This window comes from Myxocyprinus asiaticus, chromosome 28, assembly GCF_019703515.2.
Source record: "Myxocyprinus asiaticus isolate MX2 ecotype Aquarium Trade chromosome 28, UBuf_Myxa_2, whole genome shotgun sequence".
NCBI classification, from domain to species: domain Eukaryota; kingdom Metazoa; phylum Chordata; class Actinopteri; order Cypriniformes; family Catostomidae; genus Myxocyprinus; species Myxocyprinus asiaticus.
The window spans coordinates 40,498,104-40,512,930 of record NC_059371.1 but is presented as its reverse complement, the minus strand read 5'-3'; the positions used below and the strand labels follow the sequence as shown (position 1 = coordinate 40,512,930).

Genomic DNA, 14,827 nt, shown 5'->3' with positions numbered 1-14,827 from the left:
CCCAGGTAATGGTACATGTCCAAAAACATGGTAATGCTATGGTGCTTTTTTATGTGTTTTCTTGTAGGCTACTAAATGTTTTGTTACTCTTTTGGTGGTAAAATATCTTCACCTGCAGTGACATTTACAAGCTGCACACATGTTAAACTTAATAAAGACCTTCTTCATCAAAGGTAGTGATGATAGTAGTAGAGAGCTTTATTTATCCCCTTGGGGAAACTGGTTTTGCAGTATACACTTGACAGTTCTCAATACTCACACCACACATGACAAGGTTACAATAATACAAAGAATAAAAAACAACAGCATAAAACAACATAAGAAAAGCTCAATATTTATTGCACATTATGGAGTAAAGATATTACACTATGGATAAAGGATTGCTTAATTCTATTTGTTTTAGCTATTGGAGTCAGATACCTTCTGCCAGAAGGAAGTGGTACAAATCTTTCCCAGAGGGTGCGCTTAGGATCGGCTAATGTTTTAACTGCTTTGGTCATTGCTCTATATTTGTTGATGTTTCCAAGAAATAAAGCCACTCTCTATAAAAAACGTATAAAATAAGATTAAAAGTTTATTGTCTATATTAAAATTATACAAGCCTCTGCTGTCCCTTTTTAGCAATGTAATTAACACTGGTACTCCACCTTAACTTGCTGTCACAATTCCCAGGTATTTATACTCTTCCACTAGTTTTATCTTTTTTCCCTTAATAATAGTACTAACTGGATTGTAGAATGTTTTCCTAAAATCAATAGACATTTTTGTCTTATCTGTATTTTAAACCAAACATCCAACCAACCAAACACCATTCAACAAACTAATCTAAAATAGATCCGCGGTGATCTTCATCGTTTTGCAATAAGTTCACTATTGCTATATTGTCTGTAAATTTAATAAAATATCTATCCTGAAAGTGAATAGTGCAATTATTAGTATATAACAAAAATAAAAGAGGGGACGAAACACAACCTTGCAGAATACCGATATTAGTGGAAATTTTCTCAAAGAGCTACTGTCCTATTTTAACCTGTTGGGCCCTATAGCTTAAGAAATCAGCTATCCATAGTATAATTCTCTTGTCAAGTGCAAACTATGTTTCTAGACCGCTAATATATGCAGTTGGATAGTGTTAAATGCAGAATAAAAATCCACAAACAGTATATTCACGTCTTATGCTTCTCTAGGTGTGTGTGTATTAAATTTAACAATGTTAAAACGGCATCATCAGCCCCCCTATTTGCCTGGTTTACAAATTGCACCTTATCTAAAAAGGGCAATACAGACTTCAATATGTGTTGTTTTACTATTTTCGCTAGGCTTTTCATCACAAGGGATGTTAGTGATATAGGTCTGAAATAATTTGGATTCAGGGGTTTAGGCACTTTAGGGATGGGTGAAATAATAGGCGATTTCCAAAGTAAAGGCACTGTATGCTGATCTAAGGACGCCTGGAATATGGGTGTAAAGGCAACAGCTAATTGTTCTGCACAATATTTGAGCACACTGCCACTAATACTCTCAAGTCCTGGACTTTTACGTACCTTGCACGTCTTGAAAACCTAATAGACATCTCTCTCATTAATAGTTATAAACCTATCTGATTTACCTACCTCCTTCATCAAAGATGAGTTTGTTTCTCGGATATCTTCCCTATTGTCAAATTCAAAACGGGCAAAGTAAGATTTCAGTTCTTCAACCATAGTTGGACTACTGTCCACATAAGTTTTACCTTTGCCCTTGTGGGGAGTATTTACCATTGCTTTTATTTCTTGCCATGCTGCTCTAATATTTACGGAAGACATGTTTAATTCCATTTTGTGCCTACACATCTTTTTCCATTTTTATAACATCATGAATATAATGCCAATATTACTTATGTATAGTGCAGGTCATGGTTTAAAATTATTAAACTAAGTAAGTGTTAAGGGTCAGTGTTTAGAACAAAGATTTTGTATGAACTGTAAGATTAATGACTAATGTCTTTGAAGTTCATCCTGGATTAACTGCAGAAGCTCACATAGATACAATTGTCCTTGTTAGTTGGCTGATGAAGGGTTTTGTTGGCAATTAAATAATAGTCTATGTATTCTATTTCAAGAGTGTAGTCCATCATTAGACTGAGGTGATGCAGGCAGAGATCAGTTAGGTGCATCGCAGTTCAACCTGGCCGGTAATTTCAGTGAGGTCTATCCTAAATCCAAGGTTCAGGCAGTGACATATGAAGTATCCCATGTCTTATGGTTGGAGTTGGCATCAGTTCATCCTCTAAAGTCCATCATAATAGACTGAAGTGATGTTTGGCTGGCACCGGCTGCATTTAGTCATCATCACATAGTAACACATAGCAGTGGAGTCCAACACCAAGCAGGAAAGGAGCTGGATCTGGCTGGTTCTGGTGACCTCAGGATATGAGTCCCGAGGTTGAGACAGGGAAACAAATAAAATAATATTAGCATAGATGCCATTCAATTTATTGCAGAGTTATAGATCATGATCACTGTTTCTGGTTCTGGCAGACCTAACTAAAGCAGCCTAATTATGAGTTGAAGGATAAATTAGGTGTATGCCTGGCTACATAGATGAGTCTTTAGTCTAGACTTAAACTGAGTGAGTATTCCTCATTTACATAGACAAAGTGGTAGCGGTCTGCTAAATAGGACCTAAACCATGCTAATGCAACTCCAATAATGCCAACATAATTCTCCAGCCTATTCAAAAGAATGTTGTACTCTATCGTGTCAAATGCAACACTAAGATCTAAAAGCACTAGAAGAGAAATGCAGCCGCGATCAGATGATAAGAGCAAGTCATTTGTAACTCTGATAAGTGCAGTCTCTGTACTGTGATGAGGCCAAAATCCTGACTGAAATTGTTCACACTATTTCTCTGTAGAAATGAACATAGTTGGGAGGATACTACCTTTTCTAGTATTTTCGACATAAATGGGAGATTTGAAATCGGTCTATAATTAGCCAGTTCTCCAGGATCAAGCTGTGGCTTCTTAATAAGCAGTTCATAATATTAAGAAGAGGTTCTGAGATTACTGGGAATACTTCTTTGAAGAGCTTGGTTGGTATTGGATCTAAAAAACATGTTGTGACTTTAAATTTATTCATCACACATAGAGAGTGAAACTCTTTTTTTCACATATCCCAGCCAAGCTGGGGTCAGAGTGCAGGGTCAGCCATGATACAGCACTCCTGGAGCAGATAGGGTCAAAGGCCTTGCTCAAGGGCCCAATAGTGGCATCTTGACAGTGCTGGGGCTTGAACCCCCAAACTTCTGATCAGTAACCCAGAGCCTTAACCACTGAGCCAGCACTGCCTTTTGATGTTTTGATAAGTTTTGTTAGCTTTGTTAGACAGTGAAGGATTGAAGTTGCACGTGAGGAAAATTATGAGACACTGTTTTCTGAGGTACTGTGACAGTTGATTGTATAATTCCAATTTTATTTCTGATTATTTCAATTTAATCAGTAAAGAAATTCATGAAGTCATTACTATTGTGCTGTGACGGAATATCTGGTTCAGTCGATGCTTTATTCCTAACCAATTCAGCCACAGTACTGAATAAACACCTAGGATTGTTGTGGTTATTCTCTATGAGTTTGCCAATATATTCCGACCTGGCAACTTTTAGTGCCTGTCTGTATCTACTGACACTATCCAGCCATGCACCGCGAAATACCTCTAATTTTGTATTCTTCCACTTGCGCTCCATTTTCCGAGCTGCTCTCTTGAGAGCATGAGTGTGATCATTGTACCATGGTGCAGGGCTTCTTTCTTTAAACAAAGGGGGGCGACACTATCAAGAGTGCTAGAGATGACTGTATTTATATTTTCTGTTATTTTATCAAGTTCTTCTAGGTTTTGGGGTTTACTGAGTGTATGAGATAGATCTGGAAGATTATTAGTGAAGCTATCTTTAGTGGTTGAAAGAATAGTTCTACCTGAACGATAGCGTGGTGTAGATTGAGTAACATTAGCTGATCGCAGCATACAAGAGACGAGGTAATGATCCGAGATGTCATCGCTCTGCGGCAGAATTTCTATATTATCAACATCAACACCATATGAGAGAATTAAATCTAGCGTATGATTAGAGCGATGAGTTGGTCTTGTTACATTTTGTCTGACTCCAATAGAGTTGAGAATATCAATAAATGCTAATCCCAATGTGTCATTTTCATTATCTATGTGAATGTTGAAGTCACCAACAATTAAAGCTCTATCTAGAGTAACTACAAGATCTGATAAAAAATTAGCAAATTCACTAAGGAAATCAGAATAAGGCCCCAGTGATCTATATACTGTAGCTAGGGTAAATATAAATATCTATATCTGACGGTGTCACATTAAGCATAATTAGTTCAAAACACTTACATTTATATCCTGTCCTCTGAGTAACACCAAAAACTTCTCTGTAAATTGTAGCAACACCTCCTCCTCCACCCTTCAGACGAGGCTCATGTTTTAACAATAACCTGGGGGAGAAGATTCATTTAAACTAATATATTCATCCGGTATAAGCCAGGTTTCAGTCAAACAGAGCACATCCAAACAATGATCTGTAATAATTTCATTTACAATTAGAGCTTTGGTAGAAAGAGATCTAATGTTTAGTAGCCCTATCTTTATATGGTGTTTATCTTTAATTTGTTTGTTTTCTTCAAGTTTGACCTTAATTTTTTTCTAAATGATTTAGTGAGGGTTTTGTGTTTGGTAGTTCGGGGAACAGACACAGTCTCTATATGATATCTAGGTGATACAGTCTCTATGTGTTGTAGTTTATGTGACCTGTGTGATGTCTCAAGGCAGCTAGCAGATGTTTGGATTAACCAGTTTGTAGAAAAAGCATTTTTGACAGTCCCATAACACAAGTCCAATGTTTTTCCTGGTATAGCAATGAACATACTGATAATACGTCCGTAAACAATTTCCCAAAGAACACTTGTTAATATAGCCAAGAATGCAATTTGGTGCATCAGGGGATATAGAATCAAGTCTTTGTGTCAATTTAAAAATTACCTCTGAAGCTTTAGTAATATCTGCTTTAGGGTGAATGTATACAAAAGTGAAGAATAGTTGTTGGAAGTCAAGCCAAGTCAAACTTTATTTATAGAGCACATTTAAAAACAAAAGAATTAGACCCAAAGTTCTTTACACATCAATCAAAATTCTCTCGGCAAGTAGTAAGGCCGTAGTGAAATGTAAGTTAAATGTCCGAAGTGCAAACTTACCATTCTACACAACTGGTGCCTGACGAGGAGACAAACGCCACCGCCGTGATGTTTCCCCATAGCTTCAGTGTTACGGTCCATCTGAAAGATAGTAAATCCATCGAGTTCTACCTTGAAGTTTGGAACACTTTCATCCAGCCAGGACTCAGTGATCACCAGTAGGCAAGACGTATGATACTCATGCTGGAAGCACAAGCTGGCGGTAAGCTCTTCCATTTTTCCTCTTAGTGATTGGGCATTTATCAATAATGTAGGTGGCAGTGGTAGCTTATTTTTCTGATGCTTTAATTTTTGTCTCACTCCTCCTTTCTTTCCACGTTTCCGGATTTTAATTTTCCTTTTTGGTGAGAAAGTTCGGTATTAGGCATATTTCATTATTTTCAGTCCATGTACGATGCCTTAGACTTAGCAAAATGTCTCTTGAGTACTGAAGGCCACAGCCAGCAGTCAGTTTGCTACCAAACACTATAATATTAAGTGCAATGAGCAGCAGTCCAGTCCGCCACCAGTATGATGCCATTCCGACTGAAGGTGTGCTTATATTAAAACATAAAACAATAAAAACATACAGAAATGAGGCTTCAAAAGTATTCACACACACACAGAACCGCCAATGTTACATCATGTGTCACCACAGAGCAGCGCCACCATCTGTGCATCCTAGCCACATTCCAGCGCCTGTGAATCCTTGCCACCCGGACTGACCTTAAGTCTTCCTCCAGGCCTGGTTGGTTCGACAGATGGGCTCGTGCAGCGAACGGTGCAAGCCCCTTGGGAGGAGACTTGGCAGCCGCTCGAGCAAGCAAACCCAACCTGCGTTCGAAGGGGAGGGGCCCTCACTGCATTTGATGGGGGAGTCGTCCTGGACTGCAAAATGGAGAGCCCAGGTTACAGATAAATGTGAATAGCTCCCACTGCGTTCGGGCAGGAGATCCCACTGCTGATCAAACGGAGAGCCCTTGAATGGATTGTTGGAGGGGTCTGCAACGCCCTATCACAGGGGCCTCCCCTGTGATCTGGCAGGATCAGCCTGAGCAGAGGCATGAATCCTAGCCACTCAAAACTGACCTTGGCCCCCCCTCAAGACGCAATGGAGGGGCCCTCGTGGCATTCTAATGGGGGAGTCCTCGCTGCACTTCAAATGGGGAACCCACGATACAAATAAACTGAGTTAGCTCGCACGCTTTCGAATGGGAGAACCCCCTGCTGCGATTCGAACAAGAGGGCCCTTGAGTGTTTGTGGCGGTCCCATCCTGCAATTTGAGATGGAGATTGGGGGTGGGGGGGCTCCCGGACTGGCTGGAGGGGCCCCCGCAGTGTTAAAGATGGGGCCGGCCTGGATGATTGACAAGGATAAGCAAGCACCCCCCTGACCCTCATCGTGAACGCAGAAAATAGGTTACATGAAAAAAACAGAGGCGTAGGAGCGTAGAAATATTTTTTTTTAGGACAAACGGTGTGCTGGTTGCATGTAGGGAGATATGCTTTCGACTCATACTGATTCTGTCACCGGAGCTTGCATTTTGCGGAAAGCTTGGTTGACACATGTGCATGGATAACAGAGCGCAATTTGGCTTCAAAGACCCTACACACATTAGCGTCCCATATGAAAATCATATTTAGCACTTAAAATGTTAAATGAATTAATAATGAAATTATTTCATGTTAAATGAAATAATAAGGTTGCTTCATTGCCATAGTTTTGCTTTAGCAAAAGCTAATAGAGGAGATTATTTCATTACACAAGTTAGGACCCAGTTTTTCATGTGCTTATTCTCCAAATTAATGACTGCCCCATCTCCCAAGATACAGAGTCTGGGGCAAAATAAAATTTGAGAGGCCAAAACCTCGCACATAATACTCTGAATCCTCATCCAAAATTCTTGCATCTTAACACATCCCCAAAAGATATGGGTTGTGTCTCCATCTTCTAATTGACATCGCCAGCAGGTGGGTGTGTCTTTAAGACCAAGCCTATGCAATCTAGAGGGGGTCCAATAGACTCTATGTAAAATCTTATATTGCATGAGGCGAACCCTTGCGTCTCTGGATGCAGATTTGACATTTTTTAGAATCCCAGCCCACTCTCCCTCCTCCAATACCAAATTTAGATCTTTCTCCCATAATCTCGTAAGATAATTTGAAGTTCCGTCTCCCAGACTCTGAATTAGTAGGGAGTAATACACTGATGCCTCATGACCTTTTCCAAGAGCAGTAATCACCTCTCCCAGACTGTCTGCCGCTTTAGGAGGGTGTAAACCACTCCCAAAAACAGTACAGAGCAGGTGGCACAGCTGTAAATACTTACAGAACCGAGATCTAGGAATCCCAAAAAGTTTAACCAAATTTTGAAAGGATCTCAACACTCCATTCTCATACAGGTAACAGAGTGTATTAACCCCCCACCCAATCCACTCTGACCAGCAAAAAGGGGACTTGTTGATGCATAGTTTGGGGTTCAGCCATATGCTCAAGGCAACATTTAAAAAAATGTCAGAATTAAACAGTCTGGACACTTTAGTCCATACCGATTTCAAGTGCGAGATAAAGGGATGTAATTTAGCTTCTCCGATTAATTTGACAGAAATGCTCTGCAGTGGCGAAATAGGGGCAAGAACTTCCTGTTCTATACAGAACCAGGGAGGGGCTCTCTCAGGTGGAAGCGACCAATGAGCCAAATGTCTGAGACCGAATGCATAATAATAAAATAAAATCTTGGGTAGGCCTAACCCACCTTTGTCAATCGGCCTACGTAACTTATTGAAATGTAATTTGGGATGCTTATCATTCCAAATGAAAGACTTTGCTATGCTATCAAATTGCTTGAAATAAGAGAGGGTGTCATCTACAGGGAGAGACTGCAGTAAGTAATTGAATTTTGGAATACAATTAATTTTAATAACATTAACCTTCCCAATCATAGATTAATGTTATGAAGCCCACCTGCGCACATCGCTCGAAAACCGTTTTATTAAGGGGTCAAAATTAACTCTAACTAAATCACTCAAATTTGCTGGAAATAAAATACCCAAATACTTAATGCCCTGTTTGGGCCACTGGAAAGCACACAGCTGGAAAGCCGTTTCTGGGAAGTACGCTGTCAGAGCCAAAGCTTCGGATTTAGACCAATTGACTCTATATCCTGAAAACTTAGAAAAGGAATTAATAATTCTGTGGAGGCAAGGCATATATCTACTGGGGTCAGAGACAAATAATAAAATATCATCTGCGTAAAGCAAGAGTTTATGCGCCAAACCTCCTGCCACCACCCCTGGAAAATCATCCTCCTTTCTTATCGCGGTTGCTAATGGTTCCAGGGCAAGACAGAACAATAATGGGGAAAGAGGGCAACCCTGCCGGGTGCCCCTATCCAAAGTAAAATAATCTGAAATTAGTCCATTTGTTTGTACCGCCGCTACTGGGTGTCTATAAAGTAACTTAATCCATCCAATAAACATACTCCCGAACCCGTATATTTCCAAAACCTTAAAAAGATAATCCCATTCTACCATATCAAACGCCTTTTCGGCGTCAAGTGAGATGGCAGCGACCTGAGATTGTTCATTCGCTACTGACCACATGATATTGATGAGACGCCTAATTTTATCAGAAGAGCTACGGCCCGAATAAACCCCACCTATATGTATAAGTGATGTCATAACTTTACTTAATCGATTAGCCAGAATTTTTGACAACATTTTTACATCTAACTGGATCAAGGAAATTGGACGGTAACTTTTACACTCGCTTGAATCTTTGTCCTTTTTAAGAATCAGACTGATCCGGGCTTGTGTCATGGTTGGCGGAAGCTTTCCATTCTTTAATGATTCAGTATAAACTTCTAACAAAAGTGGAGCCAGTTCTGTAGCATAAGATTTGAAAAACTCAGCAGCAAAGCCGTCAGGCCCCGGAGCCTTGCCTGTAGGTAAGGCCTTAATAACCTCGCCAAGCTCCTCCAAGGTTATCTCAGAATCAAGAGAATTGTTTTGCTCAGTCGTCAGTTTAGGGAGATCTAATGGTCAAATAAAGTTTCTAATACCTTCAGTAGAAGAAGACATGGAACTATAGAGATCAAAGTAGAATTCTTTAAAAGCATTATTAATATCAATAGCCGAGGTAAATATTTCACCACCAGCAGATTTCACTGAGGGAATGGTAGAAAAAGACTCTCTCTGCTTATATATCTAGCCAAAGGTTTTCCTGCTTTGTCCCCCAACTCAAAGTAAGACTGTCTTGCCCTGAATAACCAAAACTCCACTTTCCGTGACAAAATAGTATTATATCTGTATTTCAATCGAGTCAATCCTCTGAGGCCATCGGATGACAAATGGCGCTTCAGCTCTGCTTTGGCATTTTTAATATTTCCTTCCAACTCCACAAGTTCTCATGCTTTGGATTTTTTGATGAATGAGGCATACTGTATGATCCGACCCCTAAGAACCGCCTTAAGTGCCTCCCAAGCCATGCCCACAGTGGATACTGAGGACCAATTGGTCTCCATATAAACACTCATTTCAGCCTTTAGCATTTGTTGGAAATCAGGATTTTGCAAAAGAGACACATTAAGGTGCCAACTATATGATTTATTTTTCTCCGTATGTGGCACCACCTCTAAACTCACCAGGGCGTGATCTGAGACTAAGATGTTTCCAACTGAGCAATCCACAACAGATGAAATGAGGGACTTGGATATAAAAAAATATATATATTCTAGAATACATTTTATGGACTGATGAAAAAAATTTAGAGTCTCTACCAGATGGGTTCAAAAGTCTCCAAATGTCTGTAAGACCAAGATTTTTACACATCCTGTGAAGCGTCAGTGTTGCTCAAGGGGGCTTGCACACTTTTGCTTCACTATGATCAATTACTGAGTCCATCAAAAGATTAAAGTCTCCTCCCAATATTATATCATGAGGGGTGCCAGCGGTTTGCAACATCCCTTCAAGATCTATAAAAAAGCCCTGATCATCAGCGTTAGGCGCATAAATATTAGCCAAAATCAATCTTTGCCCTTGAATTTCAACTAAAACAATAATGACTCTTCCTAATTTATCTTTAATCTGTTTGAGAAATTTGAATTGTAGATGTTTATTAATCAATATAATGACTCCTTTGCTCTTACTTGAGCCAGCACTAAAGAAAATATGTCCACCCCTTATCTTCCCAAATTTTTCAGCTCCCTGCGGAGAAAGACGCGTTTCTTGAAGAAACACTATATCATATTTCTTACGTTTAATAAAAGTAATAACCCTCCTTCTTTTTATGGGGTGCCCCAACCCATTTACATTCCATGTGGAGAGAGATAGTACACTCATATTAACAACTGACATTTTTTCAATAAAAAAAAATAAACTGTGTGTCAAAAACAAAATTATACAGACCACATTCCCCATTAGTGAAACAATCAAACCCCGAACTTCCCCCTGAACAAAACAAACAGAAAAAAGAAAAAAGTGCGCATTAACCCTGCGCACGACAACGCCAACCGGCGACAGTCCCTCTAAACTCAAAAACTTGTGAAGCAAAATTACATAACAGAAAGTACTTTGTAAAATAACCCCCAGCCAAAAGGAAGAATGAACACAGAACATGTAGATTAATTTACAGAATTGTTTTAAAGGTGTGATCCTCCACAAAACAAATTTCAGCTGATATAAAACTGTTCAGTTTCACAGATAGACAAACAAATGTTCAGTGACCCAGCTGTTATGAGTTCAGCGGATGACGTAATCATTCCAGTGTCCCGTAAATGGCACAAGTTCCAGCCGCTAGGTGAAGCCAACACAAAAAAAAAAAAAAAAACGACATCCCGGTTCCCCGGATGGTCAAGTCAATTCACTCGGAGGCCGCATAAAAGTATATAGCATGACTTACTCAATCCGTCAACTTTATAAAAGACATTCTTTGTGTGCGCATGTAGATATTTTGCGGTCATCCGTAGTGTCCGCTCTCAAACTGGCCAGGAACTTCAATGCAAATGTAATCGTTCATCAATGCAAAAACTTCTTTAAGGAAAGTGTTATTCACAAAACAAACTCCAGCCGCTAGGCGAAGCCAACGCAAAAAGAAACCAAAATGACGCCCAGCTTCCTCAAAAGCCAGAGTAAGTACAGCGAGTCAGACCCACTCATTTGAGAAACATCCAATGGTTTACTCACCCATTGATTCAATAAAAGACATTGCCTGATTGGGACTTGTAAATACTTTGTGACCGTTCTTCGTTTCTATTCTCAGTTTGGCCGGAAACATTAGAGCAAACGAGATCTTTCGCCAATGTAAGAGTTTCTTGCATTCCTTGAACCGATCGCGTTTCTCTCGTCGAACTCGCAAAGTCCGGGAACAAGAAAATATTATGATTCCTCCATGAAAGATTCCCTTTACTCCTCGCCTGGCGCAACACAAGATCTTTATCGGATGACCTCAGAAATTTGGCCAGAATCGATCATGGCCTGCCTCCCTCAACAAATCTGTGAGCTGGGACTCTGTGAGCTCACTCGCTTTCCAGCTTGTGGCCTGTTATGTTGAGCAGACTCGGGAAGAGCTCGTCTAGGAATTTCACCATATCTTTGCCCTCCTCATGCTCAGGAATTCCAACAATTCTGACGTTATTCCTGCGGTTTCTATTCTTAAGATCTTCAAGCTTTTCAAGAATACATTCCAGATCAACTTTGGTCGTGGGCGGATTAGCGGTTAATTCCCTCTCCAAAGACTCCAAATAATCGATTCGTTTCTCAGCATCCGACACTCTTGTAACTCTCGCTGTAATCGATCGACGTATTACAGCGAGATCCTCCAAGTCAGCAAGAACCTTCATCAACATCACCGACATGTTGGACAACTGACGCTGGATCTCCTCTCCTGCCTCGCCATCCAAAACGAGTCCCCGGTCTGTAGGTCTGTCGGGGCTTTCATCCTGAACACGTGTCTTTTAATGTCTCCAGAGCCCGATGATTTTGACTTCTTTGCCATGTTTTACCTCAAAGAGCAAATGTGTAACTGGGTGTATCGAATTTCACCAAATTATAACATGAGAATAATAAAAAATTTAGCAAAGTGCGCAGAGCTCGTCGTTCACACGTCTGCTTTTTATTTGCTGTTATTAAGCATAAAGGATGCTCCACAAATGATTGACTTTGGGAGTTAAATATTTTTGACATGACATTTGTGGAGGGAATTAGTTATTTTTTATTTAAAAAATTTGGGTAAACTGAACTCTTTGTTCTCAAATTGACTCAAATGTGTATTAAAAAATTACTTTGTTTACTGAGGTTTTAGTTGATGTGTTTTAATTCACATCACCAGAATGTATTGCTGGTCAGGGGGGTTGAATAATTTTGACTGCAACTGTATATGCACAGATCAGCCACAACATTAAAACCACCTGCCTAATATTGTGTAGGTCCCCCTCATGCCACCAAAACAGCGCCAACTTGCATCTCAGAATAGCATTCTGAGTTGCTATTCTTCTCACCAAAATTGTACAGAGCGGTTATCAAGAGTTACCATAGACTTTGTCAGTTCGAACCAGTCTGGCCATTCTCTGCTGACCTCTCTCAGCAACAAGGTGGTTCCATCTGCAGAACTGCCCCTCACTGGATGTTTTTTTTTGTTTTTGGCACCATTCGGAGTAAATTCTAGAGACTATTGTGCATGAAAATCCCAGGAGATCAGCAGTTTCAGATATACTCAAACCAGCCCATCTGGCACCAACAATCATTCCACGGTCCAAATCACTGAGATCACATCTTTTCCCCATTCTGATAGTTGATGTGAATATTAACTGAAGCTCCTGACCCGTATCTGTATGATTTTTTGCACTGCACTGCTGCCACACGATTGGCTGATTAGATAATCGCATGGAGGATTGATGGTGCCAGACGGGCTGGTTTGAGTATTTTTGTAACTGCTGATCTCCTGCTATTTTCACACACAACAGTCTCTAGAATTTACTCCAAATGGTGCCAAAAACAAAAAACATCCAGAGAGTGGCAGTTCTGTGGACGGAAATGCCTTGTTGATGAGAGAGGTCAACAGAGAATGGCCAGAGTAGAATGGTATTCTTAGATGTGGGTTGGCACTGTTTTGGGGGCACGAGGGGGACCTACACTATATTTGGCAGGTGGCATTAATGTTGTGGCTGATTTGTGTATTTGTATTAGAGAAACAAAGATGAAAGTAATTCAATTAATTAAATCAAACCTTAATACAAACACAAATTCAAAAAGAACACACATTTAGCAACATTATTTTTGGAACACAAGGAAATTTATCAGGATTTATTATTCATTTGCTATCAGAATTATCCTACTTCCCACTTCTGAAGTGGTAATTACGAGTATGTTGTGTTCATGTGCTTTGTTGTCGGAAAGAACAGGAAACATGAATGACGACAGGTTCATTCATACATTTCTTGAGGAACTTTTATTCTGACACCATAATACATATCACTCAGTTAGCTTGCTGACGATAATTGAATTTTGGTCAAATACAAGCTATTTTCACGGTGTAAAAATGTACAACACGCATAGAACGGTTGCTGATATACATAAATGAATTTGACCAAAACGGCAAGCACTAACAATTAGCTGTATTTAGAAAAATAAACAAAATCTGTCATTCACTACAGAAACTGTACTCTTCTCCGCCATGTTGAAAGTTTAGAACTCCTCCCATCTTGGAAACTCAGGTATCAAAATTATCTCAGAGTTACCCAGTCGTAATTACGATTTGAGGGGTCATTCATGTGCAACTTCCGAGTGGGGAACTCATATTTACGATAATTCCGATAGCACGTGAAGGCAGCATTGGTTACTCAACTATCTTTTAGGTAAGACCCCATATACTGTTAGACACACAAACTGTAATGAAGCCTCTGGTCTGCTTTTACACATCTTTTTCAGGTATATCCGGATCTTAAGGACAGGATAAACATCACCATGAATTGGAACACACCACAACCCCTTAATATGGTAATACTGATTTTTATTTTGACAATAATAATAGTAAATGGTCTGCACTGATATAGTGCCTTTTTTTACCTTAGCGGTTCTCCAAAGCACTTTACACTGTCTCTCATTCACCCATTCACACACACACTCACACACCAATGACAGCAGAGCTGACCATGCAAGGCGCTAGCCTGCCATTGGGAGTAACTTGTGGTTCAGTGTCTTGCCCAAGGACACTTCAGCATGTGGAGTCATGTGGGCTGGAAATTGAACCACTAACCCTGGACAACCCGCTCTACCACCTGAGCCACAGCCCATATGTTTACCCCATATTACTTAATTGTTGAAAAGATCTTGATTACAACATTGTATTATTTAATCAATCACTAGTTTTGAGTTTTATACCAAGCATTATTTTGTCACCTCCATTTTCAACTAAGCATTGCACACCATTAAAGATGCATCATTTAAACACATTTAAATTAACAGATGGTACAATAGGGAGGGGTGGTGTTGGCTACAGTGTGGGAATATCATAACACCTGACCAAACATATGGCGTAAACATATCCTGTACAACAGCCGGAGGGAGGAAGAGGAAGCATAGGTCAAAGGTGTCAAACACCTGTTAGGTC

The 14,827-nt window shown here is 39.9% G+C and overlaps 1 protein-coding gene across 3 annotated transcripts in view; it reads right to left on the bottom strand.

Moving 5' to 3' along the window:
• Window positions 1-191: 191 nt before the first annotated feature.
• LOC127418773 (gastrula zinc finger protein XlCGF26.1-like) overlaps window positions 192-14,827 on the bottom strand; it is a 129,749-nt gene continuing 115,113 nt past the window's right edge. For all 3 annotated transcript variants that reach the window (XM_051659586.1, XM_051659587.1, XM_051659585.1), the window contains exons 5-7: window positions 5,243-5,323; window positions 4,386-4,486; window positions 192-4,037 (exon numbers count right to left, since the gene is read on the bottom strand). In XM_051659586.1, coding sequence (XP_051515546.1) covers window positions 5,313-5,323 — 11 coding nt within the window. In that variant the 3' untranslated portion in view covers window positions 192-4,037; window positions 4,386-4,486; window positions 5,243-5,312. The remainder of the gene's footprint in view (window positions 4,038-4,385; window positions 4,487-5,242; window positions 5,324-14,827) is intronic.